This window comes from Gopherus evgoodei, chromosome 1, assembly GCF_007399415.2.
Source record: "Gopherus evgoodei ecotype Sinaloan lineage chromosome 1, rGopEvg1_v1.p, whole genome shotgun sequence".
Lineage (NCBI taxonomy): Eukaryota > Metazoa > Chordata > Testudines > Testudinidae > Gopherus > Gopherus evgoodei.
The window spans coordinates 276,947,213-276,971,291 of NC_044322.1; the positions used below are offsets into that span (position 1 = coordinate 276,947,213).

At 44.3% G+C, this 24,079-nt stretch overlaps 1 protein-coding gene across 7 annotated transcripts in view; it reads left to right on the forward strand.

The window, feature by feature from the left end:
* The window catches only part of AGBL3 (ATP/GTP binding protein like 3), an 80,147-nt gene that overhangs the window by 34,069 nt on the left and 21,999 nt on the right, over positions 1 to 24,079 (forward strand). For all 7 annotated transcript variants that reach the window (XM_030548414.1, XM_030548412.1, XM_030548411.1 and 4 more), the window contains 5 exons: positions 13,254 to 13,352; positions 15,150 to 15,218; positions 21,441 to 21,494; positions 22,946 to 23,000; positions 23,533 to 23,604. In XM_030548414.1, the coding sequence (XP_030404274.1) occupies positions 13,254 to 13,352; positions 15,150 to 15,218; positions 21,441 to 21,494; positions 22,946 to 23,000; positions 23,533 to 23,604 (349 nt within the window). The remainder of the gene's footprint in view (positions 1 to 13,253; positions 13,353 to 15,149; positions 15,219 to 21,440; positions 21,495 to 22,945; positions 23,001 to 23,532; positions 23,605 to 24,079) is intronic.

A 24,079-nucleotide genomic window follows, 5' to 3' on the forward strand; every position in this document is an offset into this window, starting at 1 on the left:
GCTGCCACCACCCAAAAAATTAGAGTGTTTTGGGGCACTCTGGTCCCCCCAAACCTTCCCTGGGGACCCCAAGACCCAAATCCCTTGAGTCTCACAACAAAGGGAAATAAACCTTTTCCCTTTCCCCCTCCAGGTGTTCCTGGAGAGATACACAGAAACAAGCTCCGTGAGTCTAAACAGAGGGATTCCATCCTCCCCGTTTCCAGCCTTGGAAAACAGAAGTACCGAGAGCTAATCTCTCTTCCCCCCTCACCCAGAGGGAATGCAAAGTCAGGCTAGTAAATCTAACACACACAGATTTCCCCCTGACTTTTTCCTCCCACCAATTCCCTGGTGAGCACAGACTCAATTCCCTGGAGTTCCCCACTAAAGAAAAACTCCAACAGGTCTTAAAAAGAAAGCTTTATGTAAAAAGAAAGAAAAATAAATAAAAATGGTCTCTCTGTATTAAGGTGACAAATACAGGGTCAATTGCTTAAAAGGAATATGAATAAACAGCCTTATTCAAAAAGAATACAATTCAAAACACTCCAGCAACTACATACATGTAAATACAAAAAAACAAACCTATCTTTGTACTCACAACTTGGAAACAGAAGATTAGAAAGCAGGAAATAGAAAAATCCTTCCCATAGCCGAGAGGGACAGATTCAAGACAAAGAACTCAGACACACACTTCCCTCCACCCAGACCTGAAAAAGTCTGGTTTCCTGATTGGTCCTCTGGTCAGGTGCTTCAGATTACTTTTTTTTCAGGTGAAAGAGACATTAACCCTTAGCTATCTGTTTATGACACAACCTCAGACTGATCTTGGATATCTGAAACCTCAACAGATTCATGAAGAAACTAAAGTTCCACATAGCCTTCTTGGCCTGCATTATCCCTTCTCTGGATCCAAGGGGCTGGTTTGTTGCCCTTAACTTGAAGGATGCTTATTTCCATATTGCTATCTTTTGGGGACATAGAAGGTTCCTACGGTTCGTTGTAAAGCACAGGCACTACCAATTTACACTACTCCCATTTGACCTGCCAGCAACTCCTCGTATGTTCATGAAGTGCATGGCAGTCACATCCTTTCTCAGGAGACAAGGGGTTCAGGTCTACTCCTACCTAGACGACTGGCTGATCAGAGGTCGATCCAAGGCCCAGGTGGAGGCAAATGTAAAGCTAATACAGTCAACTTTCCAGGACCTGGGGCTGTTGATAAACATGCAGAAATCCATCCTTTCCCCAATTCAAAGGATAGAATTAATCAGGGCGATCCTTGACTTGGCCTAGGCCAGAGCCTTTCTCCTGGAAAACCAGTTCAGAGCTCTATGGGCACTCATAGAGTGCCTGAGGAGTCACCCCATCACCACAGCAAGAAACTTAAAGCTTTTGGGGCATATGGCGTCATGCACCTATGTGGTGCAGCACACAAGACTGTGACTCAGACCTCTCCAATCTTGGCCAACATTAATTTATATACCAGGTCGACACAGTCTGGACAAGGTGATCTCACTTCCCCCGTCAGTGATTTCTACTCTGCTTTGGTGGCTGGACACAGGGACAGTATGCGCAAGAGTCCCATTCTTGAGATCCCAACCATCAATGTCTTTCATCACAGATGCACCAGGGGACCCTCAGAACTCAAGGCCTCTGGTCCCTGGAGAAGCTCTTGTTACACATCAATGTGAGGAAACTGAGGGCTGTGTGCCTAGCATGCCAAGTGTTCCAACCCCACCTGGAGGGCAACTGTGTGTCAGTCCTCACAGACAACACAACAGCAGTGTTTTACATAAACAAGCAGGGTAAAATGCTGTCCTTTCCCCTATGCTAGGAGACATTTCACCTATGGGAATTCTGTATAGCCCATTTGACCATTCGATCCACCTCAAAGCCTCCTACCTCCCAGGATCACTGAATGAGTTAGTGAATGACCTCAACAAAACCTTTTCCAACATCACAAGTGATCCATTTGCCGCCCGGACGTGAACATGTTTTTCAGAGGTGTGGAACTCCCCAGGTAAACCTGTTCGTCATTAAGTACAACAGAAAGTGTCTTCAGTTCTGCTCCTTCCTAGGCCACAGCTCAGGGTCGCTCACAGAAGCCCTTCTCCTCCCCTTGGATGGACCAACTCTTCTATGTGTTCCCTCTCATCCCTCTCATACACAGGATCCTGCTGAAGGTCAGAAGGGACAGGACACATCTTATCCTGATAGCCCCATCCTGGCTGTGTCAGCACTGGTTCACCACCCTCCTAGATCTCTCAGTGGACACACTAATCAGCCTGCCCCTGTTTCTGGACTTGATCTCTCAGAATCACAGCCATTTACATCATGGCGTGGCATGGAAGCTCCATGGCTGAACCCAGCAGAACTGGCTTGCTCCATGCCCATTCGCGAGGTGCTTTTACGGAACAGAAAGACATCTACTAGAGCCACTTATCTGACAAAATGGAATAAATTCTCAATTTGGTCAGCAGAAAAGGGTGTTTCACCTGCCAAGTCATCACTGCCCTTCATTTTAGAGTACCTTCTCAGTTTAAAGCAGCAAGGCCTAACCGTGTCATCCGTAAGTGTCCATCTAGCTGCAATCTGAGCCTTTCACCCACAGGTGAATGGCTGGCCAGTCTTTTCAAACTCAGTCTGTGGCCAATTCATTAAGGGGCTGGAATGGCTATACCCCCAGGTATACCAGCCAGCAGCACCCTGGGACCTCAATTTGGTGCTAGCAAGGCTAACAGGACCCCCGTTCAAACCACTGACAACATGCTTTCTCCTCTACCTGTCTTGGAAGGTGTCCTTCCTAATCACCATTACTTCTACCAGAAGGGGCTCAGAGTTCCAAACTCTTACATCTGAGCCACTGTACACGGTCTCCTTCAAGGACAAGGTACAGCTGCGGCCACACCCATCCTTCTTGCTAAAGGTGGTCTCACAATTCTATAGTAACTAGGATAGCTTTCTACCTGTCTTCTATTCTAAGCCATGCACTAACAGGGAGGAACAGAGACCCCACTCATTGGATGTTAGGCATGCACTAGCCTTTTATATAGAAAGGACTGAACCCTTTCGGAAGTCCAGCTGTTCAGAGCCATTGCAGACAGAATGAAAGGCCGTCCAGTCTCGGCCCAGGGAATCTCATCATGGATCATTTCCTGTATCCACACATGCTACAAGCTAGTGAAGGTCCTAGCTCCTCCGTTGACAGTCCATTCTATAACAGCTCAAGCATTGAGGACAGTGTTTATGGCGGAAGTTCAAATTCAGGACATCTATAGAGCAGCAACGTGGTCATCAGTCCACACTTTCACATCACACTACACTATCACCCAGCAAGCTAGAGATAATGTGGATTTCGGCCAAGCAGTTCTACAGTCAGCATGCCAATGAACTCTGAACCTTCCATCTGCACAGATGTTTGGGAGTCACCTACATTGGAATGAACATGAGCGAGCACTCAAAGAATAAAAAATGGTTACTAATCTTCCGTAACTTGTTCTTCGAGATGTGTTTCTCATGTCTATTCCAACCCCATCTCCTGCCTTCCCCTCTGTCGGAGTTAGCCCACAAGAAGGAACTGAATGGGTGGCAGGGCCCTATATACTGGTCCTATGAAGGTGCGTCTTAAGGGGATGCCAGAGCCAACACAACAGATACCATTGAGGCAAAACTTTCCAGTGGCGGTGCTCGGGGCAAGCACATATCTACATTTGAATGGACATGAGTGACACATCTTGAAGAACAACAGTTATGGAAGGTTAGTAACCACTCTGAAACCATTTTTTTATAGTGAATCACGAACTAAATGTGAGTCAATGTAATACTGTTGCAAAAAAAGCTAACATCATTCTGGGATGTATTAGTGGGAGCATTGTAAGAAATACATGAGAAGTAATTCTTCCACTCACTCCACTCAGCACAGATAAGGAGTACTGGAGCACTGTGCCCAGTTCTGGGCACCACCCTTTGGGAAAGATATGGACAGATTGGAGAATGTCCAGAGAAGAACAACAAAAATGATTAAAGATCTAGAAAACATGACCTACAAGGAAAGATTGAAAAAAAATGGGTTTGTTTAGTCTGGAGAAGAGAAGATTGAGAATGGATGTGAAAATAGTCTTCAAGTACACAAAAGGTTGTTATAAAGACCAGGGTAATAAATTGTTCAGCTTAAGCACTGAGGACAGCACAAGAAGCAATAGGCTTAAATTGCAGCAAGGAAGATTTATGTGAGACATTAGGAAAAGCTTTCTAACCGTAAGGATAGTTAAGCACTGAAACAAATTTCCTCAAGAGGCTGTAGACTCTGTGTCATTGTCTCAGAACAGGTTAGACAAACACCTGTCAGGGATGGTCTTGATAGTACTTAGTTCTGTCTCAGTGCAGGGAACTGGACTAAATGACTATCAAGGTTTCTTCCAGTCCTATATTTCTATGATTCTATGCTACCAGCATTCAGCATGAGAATTCAAGGTGCCTACATATGTGCTGATGTGTCAGTCATCATTCCCTAATGCTAAGTGCTCATGTCTCACAATGTTCAGATGATGCACTTCCCTCCAGAACAAATGTACCAGTTATGACTCTAGCACTAAGTGATGTTAACACAGCGCTGTTCCTACCCTCAATAGTAGCTATTTTGGAGGGCAGCATTTGCAATTATAGTGCCAATTCAACAAAGCACTTTGCATTGAAGGCAATGGGACTTAAGTACGTATTCAACTGAATTGCTTTGCTGAGTAGAGATGGATTTAAGTACATACCTAACCATTCTTTTGAACCGGGGTTTATGCCCTTGGCATGAAGGATTAGTGTTCATTACGTCAGATGTTCAGTCCCCTCCTACTGGGCAAAACTGTTTTTTACCTTTAAGTCTTTTGTGGGGGAGTTATTTTCTTTATTAGTAATTTTCAGTTAACACTAATAGTTTCTGTCATGAACATACAGCTAAGGGCAGCATAAAATCCCTCCTTTACCTGTAAAGGGTTAAGAAGCTCAAATAACCTGGTTGGCACCTGACCAAAAGTACCGATAAGGGGAGAAGATACTTTCAAGTCTGTGGGGGGAAGATTTTTGTTTTGTCTCTCTCTGTGTGTTCTCTCTGGGATAGTGAGGAGTCAAGGCAGGAAAAACACATCTCCCAAAGCCATACCTAAACTAAGCACCTAAGATTACAAATTGTAAGTAATAGGAAGAAAATATGTTAGATTATCTTTTGTTTTAGCTTGTGAAGTGTCCCTGTGCTGAGAGGGAGGTTTATTCCTGTTTTTTTTCTTTTTTGTAACTTTAAAGTTTTGCCTAGAGGGGAATCCTCTGTGTTTTGAATCTTATTACCCTGTAAAATTACTTTCCATTCCGATTTTACAGAGGTGCTTCTTTTACTTTTTTCTTTATAATAAAGTTCTGTTTTTTTAAGAATCCAATTGGTTTTTAGTGTCCTAAAACCCCAAGGGTCTGGTCTGTGTTCTCCTTGTTAACCTATTTGGTTGGTATATTATTCTCAAGCCTCCCCAGGAAGGGGGGTGAAGAGGTTTGGGGGAATATTTTAGGGAAAAGGAACTCTAAGTGGTCCTTTTCCTGAATCTTTGTGTAACTCACTTGGTGGTGGCAGCAGTACCCATCCAAGAAGAAGGAAAAGATTTGTGCCTTGAGGAAGTTTTTAACTTAAGCTGGTAGAAATAAGCTGATGGGGCCTTTCATGCGGGTCCCCACATCTTTACCCCAGAGTTCAGAATAGAGAGGTATCATAAACCTAGTCCCAGATTTGGACCTTAGCGTCCAAAATATGGGGGTTAGCATGAAAACCTCCCAGCTTAGTTACCAGCTTGGACCTGGTAAAGCTGCCACCACCCAAAAAATTAGAGTGTTTTGGGGCACTCTGGTCCCCCCAAAAAACCTTCCCTGGGGACCCCAAGACCCAAATCCCTTGAGTCTCACAACAAAGGGAAATAAACCTTTTCCCTTCCCCCCTCCAGGTGTTCCTGGAGATACACAGAAGCAAACTCCATGAATCTAAACAGAGGGAGTCCACCCTCTCTATTTCCAGTCCTGGAAACACAAGCACTTCCCTCTTCACCCAGAGGGAATGCAAAGTCAGGCTAGTAAATCTAACACACACAGATTTCCCCCTGACTTCTTCCTCCCACCAATTCCCTGGTGAGCTGCAGACTCAATTCCCTGGAGTTCCCCACTAAAGAAAAACTCCAACAGGTCTTAAAAGAAAGCTTTATATAAAAAGAAAGAAAAATACATAAAAATGGTCTCTCTGTATTAAGGTGACAAATACAGGGTCATTTGCTTAAAAGAATATTGAATAAACAGCCTTATTCAAAAATAATACAATTCAAAGCACTCCAGCAACTATAGGCATGTAAATACAAAAGAAAAAAACAATAACCCCTATTGTTTTTATGATCTCTGTACTCACAACTTGGAAACAGAAGATTAGAAAGCAGGAAACAGAAATCCCCTCATAGCCGAGAGAGAGTCAGGCAGAAGAACAAAGGTCTCCCACACAAAGTTCCCTCCACCCAGATTTGAAAAAGTCTGGTTTCCTGATTGGTCCTCTGGTCAGGTGCTTCAGGATACTTTTTTTCCAGGTGAAAGACACATTAACCCTTAGCTATGTGTTTATGACATTTCCCCCAAATTGCAGACAGTGGGGAAGCTCACTGGCGGTGATTTCCTCCTAGAACTTTAAACTAAACAGAGTAATACAACACATGCACCTTTACATATACCACTAAGTATATAACTAACAGACTTCTACATTTTAAGAACACTTTTTAACTATTGGATTCTGGGAAACTCTCACGGGAGAGTGCATCAGCTACTTTGTTAGAAGCTCCTGAGATGTGCTGAATTTCAAAATCAAAATCTTGGAGAGCTAAACTCCAACGAAGAAGTTTCTTGTTGTTCCCCTTGGCAGTATGAAGCCACTTTAGTGCAGCATGGTCAGTTTGTAGCTGGAACCGCCGTCCCCAAACATATGGGCGTAGCTTTTCCAGGGCATACACAATGGCGTAGCATTCCTTTTCACTGACTGACCAGTGACTTTCCCTCTCAGACAGTTTCTTGCTGAGAAACACGACAGGATGGAAGATGTGATCCGTTGCTTCCTGCATGAGAACTGCTCCTATACCACGCTCAGATGCATCCGTGATTACTAGGAATGGCTTGTCAAAGTCCAGGGCCCTGAGCACAGGGTCAGACATGAACGTTGCCTTAAGTTGGGTAAAGGCCTTTTGACACTCATCAGTCCAGTTAACTGCATTTGGCTGGGTCTTTTTGGTCAGGTTGGTCAGTGGGGCAGCGATTTGGCTGTAGTGTGGTACAAATCGCCTGTAGTACCCGGCCAAGCCTAAGAAGGATTGGACCTGTTTCTTTGACCTTGGGACAGGCCACTTTTGGATAGCATCCACCTTGGCCTGTAGGGGGTTTATGGTTCCTCGATCCACCTGGTGCCCCAGGTAAGTCACTCTGTTTTGGCCTATTTGACACTTTTTGGCCTTAACAGTTAGTCTGGCCTGCCTGATGCGCTCAAAGACCTTTTCCAGCTGTAGTAGGTGGTCGGGCCAGGAGTCCGAAAAAATGGCCACATCATCGAGGTAGGCAACTGCATATTCTCCCAGTCCTGCTAGTAGACCATCTACCAGCCTCTGGAAGGTGGCGGGTGCATTTTGAAGGCCGAAAGGAAGAACATTAAATTCATACACCCCCGCATGGGTGACGAATGCTGACTTCTCCTTCGCAGGTTCATCTAGCGGTACTTGCCAGTACCCCTTGATTAAGTCTATTGTAGGGATGAACTGGGCCCGTCCCAACTTTTCCAATAGCTCATCGGTGCGGGGCATTGGATAGTTGTCCGGACGAGTTACCGCATTTAGCTTACGGTAGTCCACGCAAAAGCATATTTCCCCATCTGGTTTGGGTACCAGAACCACTGGAGATGCCCATTCACTGGTAGATGAGCGTATTATACTCATCTGTAGCATGTTCTGGATCTCCCATTCTATAGCAGCTTGGGCATGAGGAGACACCCGGTAAGGTGGGGTTCTAATGGGGTGAGCATTACCTGTGTCAATGGAGTGGTATGCCCGTTCAGTCCGTCCTGGGGTGGCTGAGAACAATGGGGCAAAGCTAGTCCACAGCTCCCTGATTTGTTGCCGCTGCAGACGTTCCAGGGTGGTTGAGAGGTTCACCTCTTCCACGCCACCGTCTTTTTTCCTGTCGTAGTAGACACCGTCAGGCCACTCAGCATCATCTCCCTGGACTGTAAACTGACAAACCTGTAAGTCTCTGGAATAGAAAGGCTTGAGAGAATTAACATGGTACACTCTGGGCTTTAGTGAGGAATTGGGAAATGCTATGAGGTAGTTCACAGTTCCCAGGCGCTCTTGGACCTTGAATGGCCCTTTCCATGATGCTTCCATCTTATGGGCCTGTTGCGCCTTCAAGACCATAACCTGGTCTCCTACCTTGAAGGAACGTTCTTTGGCATGTTTGTCATACCAGGCCTTTTGCTCTTCCTGAGAGCCTTTAGGTTCTCTCTAGCAAGGGCTAAAGAGTGTCGGAGGGTGTTTTGTAGGTTGCTTACAAAGTCCAGAATGTTAGTTCCTGGAGAAGGCGTAAACCCCTCCCATTGCTGCTTTACCAACTGTAATGGCCCCTTAACCTCGTGACCATACACAAGTTCAAATGGTGAAAACCCTAAACTGGGATGTGGTACAGCCCTGTAGGCAAACAGCAACTGCTGCAACACTAGGTCCCAATTATTGGAGTATTCGTTGATGAATTTACATATCATGGCCCCCAAAGTTCCATTAAACCTTTCCACCAGGCCATTGGTTTGATGGTGGTACGGGGTGGCAACCAAGTGGTTCACCCCATGCGTGTCCCACAGTTTTTGCATGGTCCCTTCCAGGAAATTAGATCCTGAATCAGTAAGGATGTCGGAGGGCCAACCTATCCCGGCAAAAATGTCTGTTAGGGCCAGGCACACAGTGTTAGCCTTGGTGTTGCCTAGAGCTACTGCTTCCGGCCATCGGGTAGCAAAGTCCACGAAAGTCAGTACGTACTGCTTTCCTCTGGGCGTCTTTTTTGGGAAAGGACCCAGAATATCCACAGCTACTCGCTGAAATGGGACCTCAGTTATGGGGAGTGGCTGGAGAGGGGCCTTGACCTGGTCTTGGGGTTTTCCCACTCTTTGGCATACCTCACAAGACCGGACATACTTGGCAACATCCTTGCCCATCCCCTCCCAGTGGAAGGACTTCCCCAATCTGTCTTTGGTTCTGTTCACCCCAGCATGGCCACTGGGATGATCATGGGCTAAGCTTAAGAGCTTCCCCCGATACTTAGTTGGAACCACCAACTGTTTTTTCGGCTGCCATTCTTCCCGGTGTCCACCAGAAAGAATCTCCTTGTATAAAAGTCCTTGGTCTATAACAAACCGGGATCGATTAGAAGAGCTGAGAGGCGGTGGGGTGCTCCGTGCCGCCGCCCAAGCTTTCTGAAGGCTGTCATCTGCTTTCTGCTCAGTCTGGAACTGTTCCCTTGAGGCTGGGGTCACCAGTTCTTCCTCAGACTGGGGACTTGGGCTTGGTCCCTCTGGAAGCGATGTAGGTGATGGGGTTGTTTCCGTTGCTGGTGAACCGCTCTCCGCTGGTGCACCTGATGGTATTTCAGGCTCTGGCTGAGCCTTTTGGGTATGGCTGTCCGTTGCTTCTGCCAGTTCTGGCTCGCTGGCGCCCTCTAGCGTTGAGTTTGAAGATGTGGTTGCACTTGCTGATGCTGATTGCTGTTCCAGTTCCAGGCCTGGGACTGGAGGTGCTGTGGCTGCTTCAGTGGTTGTCATGGAATCTGGGTCCACTACCTCTGTCTGGGTCTCTGGTAACACAGACGGGGCGTCTGTGGACGGCTCAGGAACAGGAATGGGTCTGGAAGCTTGCCTGGTTTGGCTACGTGTAACCATTCCCACTCTCTTGGCCCGCTTCACCTGGTTGGCCAAGTCTTCCCCCAGTAGCATGGGGATAGGATAATTGTCATAGACTGCAAAAGTCCACATTCCTGACCAGCCTTTGTACTGGACAGGCAGTTCACCTGTAGGCAAGTCTACAGCTTGTGACATGAAGGGGTAAATTGTAACTTTGGCCTTTGGGTTGATGAATTTGGGGTCTACGAAGGATTGGTGGATAGCTGACACTTGTGCCCCCGTGTCTCTCCACGCAGTAAGCTTCTTTCCGCCCACTCTCAAATTTTCCCTTCGCTCCAAGGGTATTTGAGAGGCATCTGGGCCTGGGGATCTTTGGTGTGATGGTGGTGTAATGAACTACACTCGGATGGCGTTCTTTGGACAGTTGGCCTTGATATGTCCCAGTTCATTACACTTAAAGCATCTTCCATCTGATGGATAACTGGGCCGAGGTGAGTTACTGGAGACTGGTGAGGTGGAAGAATACTGTGTCTGTGGCTTTCCTTGGGTTGTTGGTGGGGTTTTTGGCTGCCCTCAGTTGTAGGGTTTATGGTCGGTGTGCCCTCTGGGGTATTTGTTCCCCTTGACAGTAGCTTTCTTGCTTTCTGCCACTTCCATCCATCTGGCTCCAATCTCCCCCGCCTCGGTGAGATTTTTGGGTTTTCCATCTTGTATGTACCGTGTTATGTCCTCAGGAACACCATCCAAGAACTGCTCCATTTGTATGAGGAGGTGCAGTTCTTCCAAGGTTTTAACATTGTGTCCTGATATCCAGGCCTCATAATTTTTCCCAACATAGTAGGCGTGTTTGGGAAATGACACATCTGGTTTCCACTTTTGGGTTCTGAAACGCCGACGAGCATGATCCGGGGTTATCCCAATTCTGTATCTGGCCTTGGTTTGAAAAAGTTTATAGTCATTCATGTTCTCCTTAGGCATTTCAGCTGCCACCTCTGCTAAAGGTCCACTGAGCTGTGGTCTCAATTCTACCATGTACTGGTCTTCAGGGATGCTGTACCCAAGACAGGCTCTTTCAAAATTTTCCAAGAAGGCCTTGGTGTCATCACCTGCCTTGTAGGTGGGAAATGTCCTGTGCTGTGGAACAATCATTGGTGCAGGGTTGCTAGGGTTGGCTGTGTTTTGCTTAGCCTTTTCTAATTCCATGGCCTGTCGGTGGGTTTCTCTCAGGAGTTCCAACTCTCTCCTGTGGGTAGCGTCTTTTTCTCTTTCCCTTAGCTCCATCTCTTTTTGTTTTATTTTTAGTCCTGTATTTTTTTTCCATATCTCGCTTGTGCTCTGCGTCTTTGATTTGTGCTTCGGCCTCCATTTTTGCCTTAGAAGTCATGGTTCCTGTTTTCTTGTGTTGGGGTGCCCTCCGGTGTTTATCTTCTGAACTGCAGGTTTTCTGTTGCCTCTTGGGGTCTGCCTAGCAACAGTGCCTTTTTCCCTTTCTTCCTTTAGCTAATCTTTTTAATGTAAAGTAAACCAGAATAACCACTTTATTTGCATGTGTATAGTGCTGGTATCTGCCTCCTAATGGGAGTGCTATTGTGTGACAAAAGACCCGTAACAGCTCCTTAATGGTTTCTTGCTTAATATGCAAGCCACAACTGCCAGAGAGAGCAGAAAAAAAAAATCTCTCTGGGTCCCTTTTAAAACCAAACTGTTTCTCTCTGCTAAAAAGCCCCTAGCAGAGAAAAGAAAAATATAATATTCCTACTGACTTCTGGATTGTATCTTTCCCACAACGCTGCACACCATATCATAAACCTAGTCCCAGATTTGGACCTTAGCGTCCAAAATATGGGGGTTAGCATGAAAACCTCCAAGCTTAGTTACCAGCTTGGACCTGGTAAAGCTGCCACCACCCAAAAAATTAGAGTGTTTTGGGGCACTCTGGTCCCCCCAAAAAACCTTTCCTGGGGACCCCAAGACCCAAATCCCTTGAGTCTCACAACAAAGGGAAATAAACCTTTTCCCTTCCTCCCTCCAGGTGTTCCTGGAGATACACAGAAGCATATAAAGCTCAAACTCGGTTATATGATCCCATGATAGCAAAGTAGAATGATGTATCTTTATATATTCCTCTCCTTGATTCCACCAGAAAAGACCATGATTCTAACCAGGGAGGGCTGACTTTGATTCCATCAGCACTACTCCTGTGCTGACTATAAAAGCCACTCAGTATTTTTGTGGTCCTGTTGTAACCTGAGTTAACTGATTCAGGTGATTTGGCAGTTCGATAACACCTTTACAAGTGTTAATATAGACCAGGGGGGCAAACTATGGGTCGCGGGCCGGATCCGGCCCATCAGGGCTTAGAATCCAGCCCGCGGGATTGCCACTCCCATGGTGCCATAGGGCTAAGGCAGGATCCCTGCCTGTCCTGGCCCCGCACAGCTCATGGAAACTGCTGGCACCACGTCCCTGCGGCCCCTGGGGACAGGGGGCAGAGGGCTTCACCCACTGGCCTTGCCTGTAGGCACCCACCCCCCGCAGCTCCCGTTGGCCAGGAACGGGGAACTGCGGCCAATCGGAGCTTCGGGGAGGTAGCCACAGGCAAGGGCAACGCACAGAGCCCTCTGCACTCCCTTCCCCAGGGACCACAGGGACATGGTGCTGGCCGCTTCCAGGAGCGGTGCAGAGCCAGGGCAGGCTGGGAGCCTGTCTTAGCCCCACTGCCCACTTCTGCCACCACGGAGCTGCTCCAGGTAAGCAGTGCCGGGCTGGAGCCCGCACCCCAAACCCCTCCTGCAACCCTTCTGCACCCTGATCCCCTGCCCTGAGCCCTCTAACTCCCTGCCCTGAGCCCCCTGCCGCACCTCGCACTCCTCCTGTGCCCCAACACCTTCCCGAGTCTCTTCTTGCACACCACACCCCCTCCCACACCTCACACTTCCTCCTGCACCCCAACCTCCTGCCCCAGCCCTACATTCATGGCTTTAAGTGCAATTTCCCCACCCAGATGTGGCCGACAGGCCAAAAAGTTTGCCCACCTCTAATATAGATGTGCTGCAAAAGTTTGTTCCAGGACACACACATTTGTGGTTTACCCGACAGCTCAGGATGCAAAGCACTACAGTATGACCTTGGTTATCCAAATGTCATGGGGGACACTAAATCATTTTGGATAACTGATTTCAGGCAATAGAGGAAATTTGCAATGAAAATAATAGAAGTTGGGGGGACATGACTCTGCTTTTATCTAGACCCCAGTTACCCAAGACAGTGGAACTTCATAGAAGTGTAAGGTGCTGTTGATTCTCATCCATATAAATTCTGGTTTGTTTGCTAGGTAAATTCCAAGAAGAAGTGCATGAAAACAAAGAAAGAGAGGAATTCCTATCTAGAATCACTGGAAAAGAACCATACAAAACATACACAAGAGCAAATGGTAGGGCATGATTATTTCAGGGGTTAAATACATGCTAGACAGTGAATTGCAGTAGCATTTATCCATCAGACAGAATTAGGAGGATGACTAGAACCTTAAAATTTTGCACTAATGACTGCATTGTGAATTACTGCTTTGCAAATTAGCCAGTAAGCAAGCAACCAATAAAGTAAGGATGTTGCAATACAGATCCTGCAAGATACAGAGTATCACCTGTGAAAGACTAAAGTCAATGGGTGTTGAGGATGCTCATCACTTCACAGAATCAGGCCTTTATTTAGTGAATTTCAGTTCTAATGACTTCCGACCTCACCTCACATTCTGCTAACACATGTAGTGTTGTACACAGTGTAAAAATAATGAAATCCTAGTCATATGAACTTTCACCATTCCATTTGCTATGAAATCTTTGCTGAAATGTGGAAAGAAACTAAACATGTGTTGTGCACATTGTACATTGTGTGGATTATCATTTCTACTGTATGTATGATAGTAGCAAGAAACAGTAAACTGTTGTGTAAGCTGTTACCTGGGGAAGATTAATAACTTTTGCCAGATCTGTTTGAAAGCATAGTAAATCACCATTTTTGGGAAAAAAGCCATTTGAGCATTTGCTGATGCAGTATGGTGTGCAATACTCTTCCTCCTCTGAGGATCTGGGTTCATTTACTAATTTAAGTGACTAGATCAGTGATCTTATCAACATCCCCTCTTGTGGCCTTGAAGAAATGGCCACAGAATTTTGTTTCATTTGTTAAAGCTGTCAGAAGAGGGTTAAGACTTGAATTGCCAGGGATATCCTGGGTCACTATTTAAGTACATTGTCCAACTCCCCTGGGGGGAAGTTTGCATACAGTCCTCACCCACACTTTGCCTGACCAAGTCTAGAAAACTAAAATAGCTCACAAATTTTACAGAAAAAATAGTAATAAGTTAACAGCTTTCTCCATGATATGCCTTTTTGAGGTGTATGTATACGGTAGTGTTGGGGGTTTTATTAACGGTTTAGATCAGAGAGGTCCCCAATCTATTGGGCACTCTCCCCTAAAGGGGCATGGAGGAATATTCGGAGGTGGGTACAGCTGGGGCCTGGGGGTGGGGAGGGAGCACCACCCAGCTCCACTCCTGGCTCGCGACCCAGCTGCCAGCCTTATGCCCAGGGCTCCAGCTGCCAGCTGTGGCTGTCGGCCCTAGGCCCTGTTGGCTGGCCTCGGCCCCTTGCCTTTGCTCTGCTCCCACCCCCATCCCCAGCTATGACTCCAGTCTCGGCCTCCTTACTCCTGTCTGTGTCCTCTCCTCCCAGAGCTGTGGCCCCGCTCCTGACCCTGGCTCCAGGGGTGTGGGGCCACAGACAGGGGTAAAGGGGGATGTGAGGTAAAAAGTTTGGAGAACACTGGTTTAAATAGATTGATAAGCAGATGCCTCACAATCTGGGTTGTGCTCTGTGCTACATGTACATAGCTCCCTCTACCGGAACCCCTATATTAATGTTATGGAATTACAAAAGAGTGGCAACACTGCCACCAAGACCACCCCCCACCCTCAATCCCAGCAGTTACAAGACAAGTATGCAGAGATGAGGAGGAGTGAGGCCTGCTACCAGTTTGAGGTATATTTGTGTCCAGGATTCATAACTGTTTTGTGACTAGAACAGTAAGAGGAAAGCACTGATCTTCAGGTGTTTGCCCAGATCTCATGCTTTTAACATTGGAACCCTAGTATTCTGTAGCAACCTTTTCCTGAGCTGCAATATTTTACCTTATGTGTTAAGATGATTATTTATTGTTTTCCATTTAGAGAAAAGCCAAAATGTCAGAAGAGAATTTTCACAGCATCAATAAGAACAAAGGAACTGGAAGCAAAAATGTGAGGGCTTTTCAATACTCTTAAACTATGGAGGTACCTTTTTTATCTGACCAGAGAATAACATATGGGCTGCTTAATTCAGAAGGAGTGAGTTTGGACACACTGTTGTAATAAAACAACAATAATTAATCTGAAAAAGATCACTTCTTTTTACTGTAAAATGTATTTATCTTAGGTCACAGGTTTCCAGTGAAAGGAAGGTACCAACATCCAAGAATCTGAGAGAGGCCAAAGATGCTAAAATTCAGTCTCCACTAGAATGTTATTTGAGAGCCTTGCTTTTCTGTAGGGATATGCATAGGAGTAGGGGATTTGACCAGATCCCCTCTGACCTCAGAAGCCACCTAGTACTCTCCCTCTACTTCTGTAAAAACTTTCTCTCCTTGATTTCCTTCCTGTGGGGATTTCTGTCAGTCCTTTAAAATGTTACACTCTTCTCGCATTTCTCCATCAATCCTATCAAACATTTTGGGGCCTGTAAAGAGGAGGGAAAGAAGAGGGTTATTGGGGTTCTAGAGAAAAAGGCATGGATGGTTCTAAATAATCTTGGAAACCATTTCAGCCCAGAGTTCTGAATATCAAAATATTTGCACTATTCATGATATGTGATGCCTATTCACATACCTTCCTACCTTTCAAAGGAGGTAACATGGTACTTAGCATTTATTAACTGACCAAGCTAGCATCTCTTGTGTTTCATTGTGTCAAAAGCATACTGTCAGCATTGTTAGATATAAAATCTGATTCCCTTATAACAAGTAGCATGTTTAAATTAATACTTTAGTACACTATAGACGAATACACATGCCCAATCATGTTCCCCTTAAAGTCCATGGGAATTTTACCGTTAGGTCGAAATGGAATAGAACTGGACTTCTGGCATATCAGTGACAAGACCACTGCTGAGTGCTCATAAAATAAACCAGGGATCAGCAACCTATCGCATGTGTGCCATAGGCATCACGCGAGCTGATTTTCAGTGGCACTCACACTGCCCGGGTCCTGGCCGCTGGCCTTGGGGCTCTGCTGCCGGCCTAGGGTTCTGTCTGCCAGCCCCCAACCAGTCGGGATCCCGGCCGCCGGCCCTGGGTCCCAGCCACCGGCCCAGGGGACTCCACTACCGTCCTGGGGTACCAGCCCCCTGCCAGCCAGGGTCCTAGTCGTCAGCCCCGCTCAGCCCGCTGCCGGCCTGGGGTACTGGTCACCAGCCCCCTGCCAGCCGGGGTTCTTGTCTGCTGGCCCCGCTCAGCCTGCTACTGGTCCTGGACACTGGTCCGGAGGGCTCCGCTGCCAACCAGGGTCCTGCCGCAGGGCTTTGTCCTGTCCTCGACCTGGCACTCTGCAACTGCTCCCAGCTGTGGCCCACTGGCCCCAGCCTGAGACAGTGAGGGGTGCAGACAGGGGCAAGAGGGGGTGCAGCTCAGCACCCCCACCTTGAAAATTGTTTCAGAGCCACTGGGATATTTTAAGTCCTGATTTACTGCTTATATCACCACATGGAACAGCGCACTGCGTTTGATGTTGTGCGTGCCGTCTATCGCAATTTCTTTTTCTACTATGAGTTGAGGGGTACATTTGACAAAATGTCAGTGCCCAAGAAAGCAAAGTTAGATGTCCATTCATTTCAGCCTTCTTGGACAGACACATTTGGATTTATTCAAAAGAAGGACCATGCTGTTTGTGCTTTCTGTTGTGAAAGTGTTGTCTGTCGCACATCAAGTGTTCGACAGCATTTTGAAACGAAGCACAAGAAAACCTTTCTTGACGAAGCAGACATGACTGAATCGATCAAAAAGGCAGGAGCAGGATATGAGAAGCAAAGCAGTGTTTTTAAATGTTTAAGTATAAGTAAAAATCAAGCTACGGAAGGAAGTTACAAGATTGCACAGTGCATTGCAAAAAACAGAAAGCTGTTTACAGATGGGGAAATATATAAAAGAAGTTTTTCTTCGAGTGCTTGCTCATATCGATTCCAATTAGGTGTGCAGGCCTAATTGGAATGGATGTGAGCAACATATCTCGAAGAACAACATTTACAAAGGTGAGTAACCATCTTTTTTTTCAGCAGTTCAGAGGTTTTGTTCAATGATTTGCCAAATAAAGATACGATTGTATTTAGAATAAAAGCACTGCCTGTCTCTGCCAGAACAGTTGGGAGACACCTAAGCAAAATGGCAGAAAACATTAATGAAAAGCAGATGACTGCATTAAAAGACACAGCAGTGTTTAGCATTGCAGTTGATGACATCGTGGATATAAACAACATTCCATGTTTGGCAGTTGTTGCAAGATATTGTGCTTCCAATGAAATCTCAAATTTTGTTGCCTAAAACCCCTGCATGGCACAAGAAAGGGGAAAGATATAGCGGAAAGTTTTGTAAGCCATTTTGAAGAATGAGGAGTTGACATCAGAAAAATATTGTGTGTGACAACAGATGGTGCTCCTATCATGGTCGGAAAACAGAAGGGATTTTGTAAAGTTACTTGAAGATCAGATTGGCTGCCCAACAGTCAAATTTCACTGTATCATCCGTCAAGAAAACCTGTGTGCTATGATTTCTAATTTAGAGCTTAATGATGTGATGAATACAGTGGTGCCAATTGTGAATTTCCTTGTTGCTCAATCTGCTTTGACACACAGACAGTTTCAAGCACTGCTAGAGAGATGGACAGTGCTTATAATGACATTCCACTTCACAGCAGCATTCGGTGGCTAAGTCATGGCAAGGTTTTGGTGCGCTTTGTAATCTGTTTTGATACAATCAAGGCCTTTTTGTCAGAAAAAGGACAAAACTACTCCGAACTGGATGATGACAAATGGCTGTGTAAGCTCATGTTTCTAACTGACATCACAGCTCACCTAAACTAACTCAACCTCTGTCTCCAGGGTGCAGGGCAAACGGGTCTGTATCTTTATGAAGCCTGGAAGGCATTTGTTGTAAAAGAAGCAGTTTTTTTTTCCTCAGGATATTCAAACTTCGACTTTCTGCTACTTTCAACACATAAAAGAACTATCGACATGCTGCACTGTCAGTGTCAATGAGATTGGAATGTACATGCAAGAAGTGAAATCAGAATTTTCTGACAGATTTCAGCATTTCCAGAAATTTGGCCCAATGCTTTATTTTCTAATTAAACCTGAAAACTTCAACAAAAGCTACTTGGATTTGTCTGAATTTCAGTGGATGGGTGTTGAAGATTTCGAAATGCAGCTCATTCAGTTAAAAGGCTCAAAATTGTGGATATCAAAGTTTGGAGATCTGCAGAGTGCACTTGAAGCTATTGAGAGAGATCATGGGGCCCTCTATTCTGACCTGCTGGACATCCCTGCCAGTGAAATTTAACTGTTTGAAGAAAATTGCATTTGCAATGCTTTCAGCATTTGGATCCACATCCCTGTGTGAACAGGTATTTCCACACATGAGATCTGTCCTCTGTCCCTTTCGGAGCAGGTTAACAACTGATCACTCAGAAGCCTGCGTGCAGCTTAAAGTATCCAAATACGTACCAAACATTGCAAAAATCAGCAAGGAAAAGCAAGGGCAAGGATCACACTAAACTGATAAGATCTGCTTTTTAATTTAATTTTAAATGAAGCTTCTTAAACATTTTAAAAACCTTATTTACTTTAGTTATATAAGATTGCAATCTTGTAATAGTTTAGTTATAAAATATAGCAGGGCTTGGCAACCTTTCAGAAGTGGTGTGCCGAGTCTTCATGTATTCCTCTAATTTAAGGTTTTGCGTGCCAGTAATACATTTTAACATTTTTAGAAGGTCTCTTTCTCTCAGTCTATAATATATAACTAAACTACTGTTGTATGTAAAGTAAATAAGATTTTTAAAATGTTTAAGAAGCTTCATTTAAAATTAAATTAAAATGCATAATCCCCAGGGCAGTATGAGCGCCACTGAAAATCAGCTCGTGTGCCACCTTCGGCACGCGTGCCATAGGTTGCCTACCCCTGTAATATAGACTTAGAGAGACCTTCTAACAACATTCAAATGTATTACTGGCATGCGAAACATTAAATTAGAGTGAATAAATGAAGACTTGGCACACCACTTCTGAAAGGTTGCTGACCCCTGAAATAAACCTCTTTATGTGCCGGTAGTAAATTGAAATTTACAAGAATCCTGCTCTTTCAGGTACACTGCCTGCTAACGGGAAAGAAACAATGCTATCACTCATGTCTAGAACACACAAACACACCACAATCAGACACATAGTTGGTAGGCAGGTCAAAAGGCAGTTCCCGTAAATTGTTGCATAACCCAAATGCTGTTGGCCAAGAACAGCTATGTAGCAATCAAATGAGTGGTCTGTTAACCTAGCCAAGTTTAAAGGGAATTCACAGAAGGACTCAGGTCTTCGTTGTAAATATAGTGGCCTCAGGACGGGTGGGTGTTTTTATTATTATTTATTTAGTAATTAGAAATGTATAACTAATGATTCTGTTTCAACTTATCCTATCTCGCAAGTCCCATGTGTAAAGTTACACATGTGCGTTAGTGTTTGCAGGACTGGAGCATTAGATTGGAAGCCCTAAAGCTTCAGGGGAAGTATTGTGTCTTTCTGTGTGGGGTGGCAGCACCTAGTATATTGTTGGCTCTTTCAGAATACAAAAAATAGTAATTAATAATGCACTGTATATCTAGAACTTAAAACACAGTTGGTACTCATAGACTCATAGGTCAGAAGGGACCAATCTGATCATCTAGTCTGACCTCCTGCACAAGGCAGGCCACAGAACCTCACCCATCCAATTCTATAACAACCCCTATCCCAGGACCGAGTTATTGAAATCCTCAAAATTGGTTTGAAGACCTCAAGCTGCAGAGAAACCACCAGCAAGCGACCCGTGTCCCACGCTGCAGGGGAAGGCGAAAAACCTCCAGGGCCCCTGCCAATCCGCCCTGGAGGAAAATTCCTTCCCGACCCCAAATATGGTGATCAGCTAAACCCTGAGCATGTGGGCAAGAGTCACCAGCCAGCACCCAAGAAGGATATCCCCCCGCAGCCTTCTTTTGGCCAGGCTAAACAAGCCAAGCTCTTTGAGTCTCCTTTCATAAAGCAGTTTTTCCATTCCTCGGATCATCCTTGTAGCCCGTCTCTGAACCTGTTCCAGTTTGAATTCATCTGTACTGATCAACTGTTGTCTCAGACTTCCCATTTCTAACCATAGTGCAGCTTCCATCCTGCCTGTTGATTTAAAGGATGCATGGTATATCTTCCTGTTTTCTCCCAGATACATCTTACTCAGAAAGTAAAACTGATGGAGTTGCACTGTGTGTGCAGAGAGCATGAGAATGAAGTTCTAAAGCAGGAAAGAGAGTCTTGGATCTTTTGTTATTAGAATAAGCCTTGTTGTGCAACAAAATCAGAGTGATCTCACACTGTTCTGTTGGTGGTCAGTGGGGATCTGCGGCGGCACAGGGGATCATCAGCATAGAATCTCTTACAAGTTCAGGGCCTACGTCTGATACTGAAGTTCAAAATGGTATCTCATATTTGTGTTTTTCTCCTCAACCCACTTTGGCCCCCTCTTGATACAACTAGGAGCCCCCCAACTCTAGCCCCTTAGAACCAGATTTTAAAAAATCTGGTTCCACAATTGAGGTCAGATTTTCAAAAGAATTCAGTATGTTGGGTGCTGAATTCTTTAGTCTGTAGGAGCTGAGCTTTTTTGAAAATGAGACTCTTATTATGGGTCCTGATCACTGAAAATCTAACCCTAAAACCAAGATTTTCAAAAAATTAGAGCTTTAAGTCATGCTCTTAAATCTCTGTGTAAACACCTATATGAAGTGGCCAGTTTTTCAAAAGTGCTGAGTGCCAGCAGCATCCATACAGGTCAATGGGCACCTTTGAGTGTTCAGCACTTTTAAAATTCAGGCCAGTTATTTAGATGCCTAACTTTAGGTTCCTATTTAAAAACTGTTCAGAATTGGTTTAGAGAAACTGTGTTTTAGATTGTCTTTAGAAACTGTTTTCAAAAATGATGCTTTTTCTTGTGCAGGTAAATAAAAGCCTGTTTGCTGTTTTCCCTTTATTGACTCCCATTGTGTACGATAAGTAAAATTGTAAAAGATGTTTGGAATTATTTAATTGCTTTAGTCTACGAAGAACTCTCTGAACAATAGCAGCATGAAGTAGGTTACTGATTTGTAGTGTCGATGGTGTCATTCTGTCATATGATTTATATGTTTCTCTTTTCAAAGGTTTCAGTCTATCTCCCCTTTAGTTCCAGAAGCAATGATGTCACCAAAGTCCAGGTACTTGTATTTGAGCAGAAAGAATCTTGTGATCTAGGAGGTTATATTTCCTATTATAAATCATGCTGTCCAGAAGGATCAATCTGCATCCATCCCTAATATGATGGTTAGCTTTTGTTTGTTTCTTTATTTTTTAACCCTCAGTACTCCTCATACATGGGATTTTAAAACAGTGGGCCCAGCTGAGAAGTGAAGGTGCAAAAAGGGCATTAATTAAGGCCACAAGTCTAAATTAGTCCTACTCAAGAGTGTCAGTCCAAACTAGGATTTAGTGATAGAGAGCATGTAAAGTGTTTGTAAATTTCAGGCATAGTAGACTGGTGAGCCAAAACAATGTTACAAGTATTACACAACCCAGCTTGAAGAGGCCAGTAGGAAAGATTCTGGTTGACACAGTAGACAGCACTTGTCAGGCAGGCTGCTAAATCCTGAGGAATCAAGGAATTACAAAAAAAAAAAAAAAAAAAAAGAAACCTCACTGCCACTCAGGCCACCACCTAAAGGAAGCCTTGTCAAGGGCCCTCAGATGGTCCAGGAACACTAAATATTGTATTCAAAAAGTACAGTGATACACTGCTTTAGTAAGCACTGTCGCTTATTAAAAGCTACACTAGTTCTACAAATAAAGTGATGTGCACAAAGGGCCAGATTCTCCACTAGCATAAACCAGCATAACTCCATTGACTTCAGTAGAGCAATGGTATTTTACACCAGCTGAGTGTTTGGCCCAAAATCTTTTTAAAAGACTCTCAATCGGGATAGTGAGTTTCATCTTAAAGAATCTTGCTGTGATCCTTCTCACTGTTATGCAGTGCCAGAGATATAGTTGAGCAGAACATAAATAAAAGATGATAAATCCATGTCTCTATTACCATTGATTCATTTGCTTTATTAGTTCATGAACCTGGTAAAGAGACCCAGTCATCCCCAAAATCATATTTGTAAAATTATTTCATGTATTAGCTTTGCCACTAAAAATTATTAAGAAACATAAAACTGAATCTCTTTGCACATGAAATTATTATTCCATGAGTCTTCCTGCTTGATTTTTTTTCTCAGTTTGCACTACCATCCCCAAATTACGAATTCCAGGAACAAGGTCTATCATGTCACCCAGTGTTTTCCATCAGTCTGAATGTCCCCAGTACCTCTACATCCTGCTTCACTCCCATGGTCAGTCTGTTCTGCCCATCCCAACAACAATCCAGCCAGACAGTTCAGCCTTCCTGAAACCACTCAGCCTCAATCAATTACCCCTCTCGCACTTGAACAAACCACTCAACTTCTACCCAAGTTTTCACCTTCTGGGGAAATCATTGAACCAATTTACACTCCCTCAACAAACCATTGAGCAGCAGCACAATGCCATTTTCTCTTTCCGTCGCTCACACAGTTTCATTTAGAATAATAATAATAATAACATAAATATATGTCTCTGTCCTCTCTTACAGACTAGCAGCATGGCATTACATAAAATACTTAAGGAAATTGATCCCATGGTGAAAGGTGAGCCTCACTTTTTGGGGAAGGGAAGAGGGGTATGAAGCCCCAGTAATCCAAATATTGTCTTTTAGCACAGATAATTGATGGGATTTGTAGGGCATAGCATTAGACTGCTGCTTCATGGGCCTACAACTGAGCGGAAGGACATCACACGCCCCACTAGCTTATTGTAGAGTTGGGAACCTATAAGTTAGGCTATGAGGAAAGTAAAAATACAATTACAAGTATGAGCCTTCCCTGCTCCCACCTCGTCCCACCCTGCTGTTAATTTTGGTTTTACTTGGACTTTATTTATTTATTTATGCATTTAATAATTATTTATTCCAGAAAGATTCTGCACAGACACACAATCAGTGTTTTCGCCTTTACAAAATGTCATAACATTTCATTTGCAAAATGTTGCAAAGCTCAAAATACATCTTTGCTCACGTCTGACCTCTGGCCCATTTCTGACCTGGTTAAGCAACCATGTTGAAATGTTACAGCTAGAAAACCTGAAGCTTGCATTCCCTTAAATCTTTAAAATCTTTTCCAGAAGCTGTACCAGCTGTGCAAGCAAATTACACAGAACAGTATCTCAGTCCTTATTTTCCTGAACAGGGATTGGGTGAGTAACAGTGTGCGTGTGTGTATCTATATTGTGTATCAATTAAGTATAGATATGTGATAACATATTTTTTCTGTCTATAGCTATACTGAGGATACTGGAAGTTGCCTTTCTGACATAAGTGGCTTCATCACTCATAGGGAGTCTATCAAGTTTGGCGTTCTGTAATAATAACAATAACATTATTATTAATAATAATAAATAAGTAAGGAGAATGTGTGCATTTGAGCACTTAAAATGCAGGAAGCCCTATGGAGTTGGTTCATGGTCAGGATTTATTGGTAACTCATAGGGATATATTTTAGACAGTAGCTTTCTCTTTTTTATACGTAAAGATCTTGTATGTTGTGAAGGCTATTTGTTTAAAAAAACAAACCCATGATATAATACTGAAGGATAATAATAATGTTATACTGTAACAATTTGTTTTAATGATGATTTCATGCTTTCCATTCATGCTGCTTAAAAACAGGTC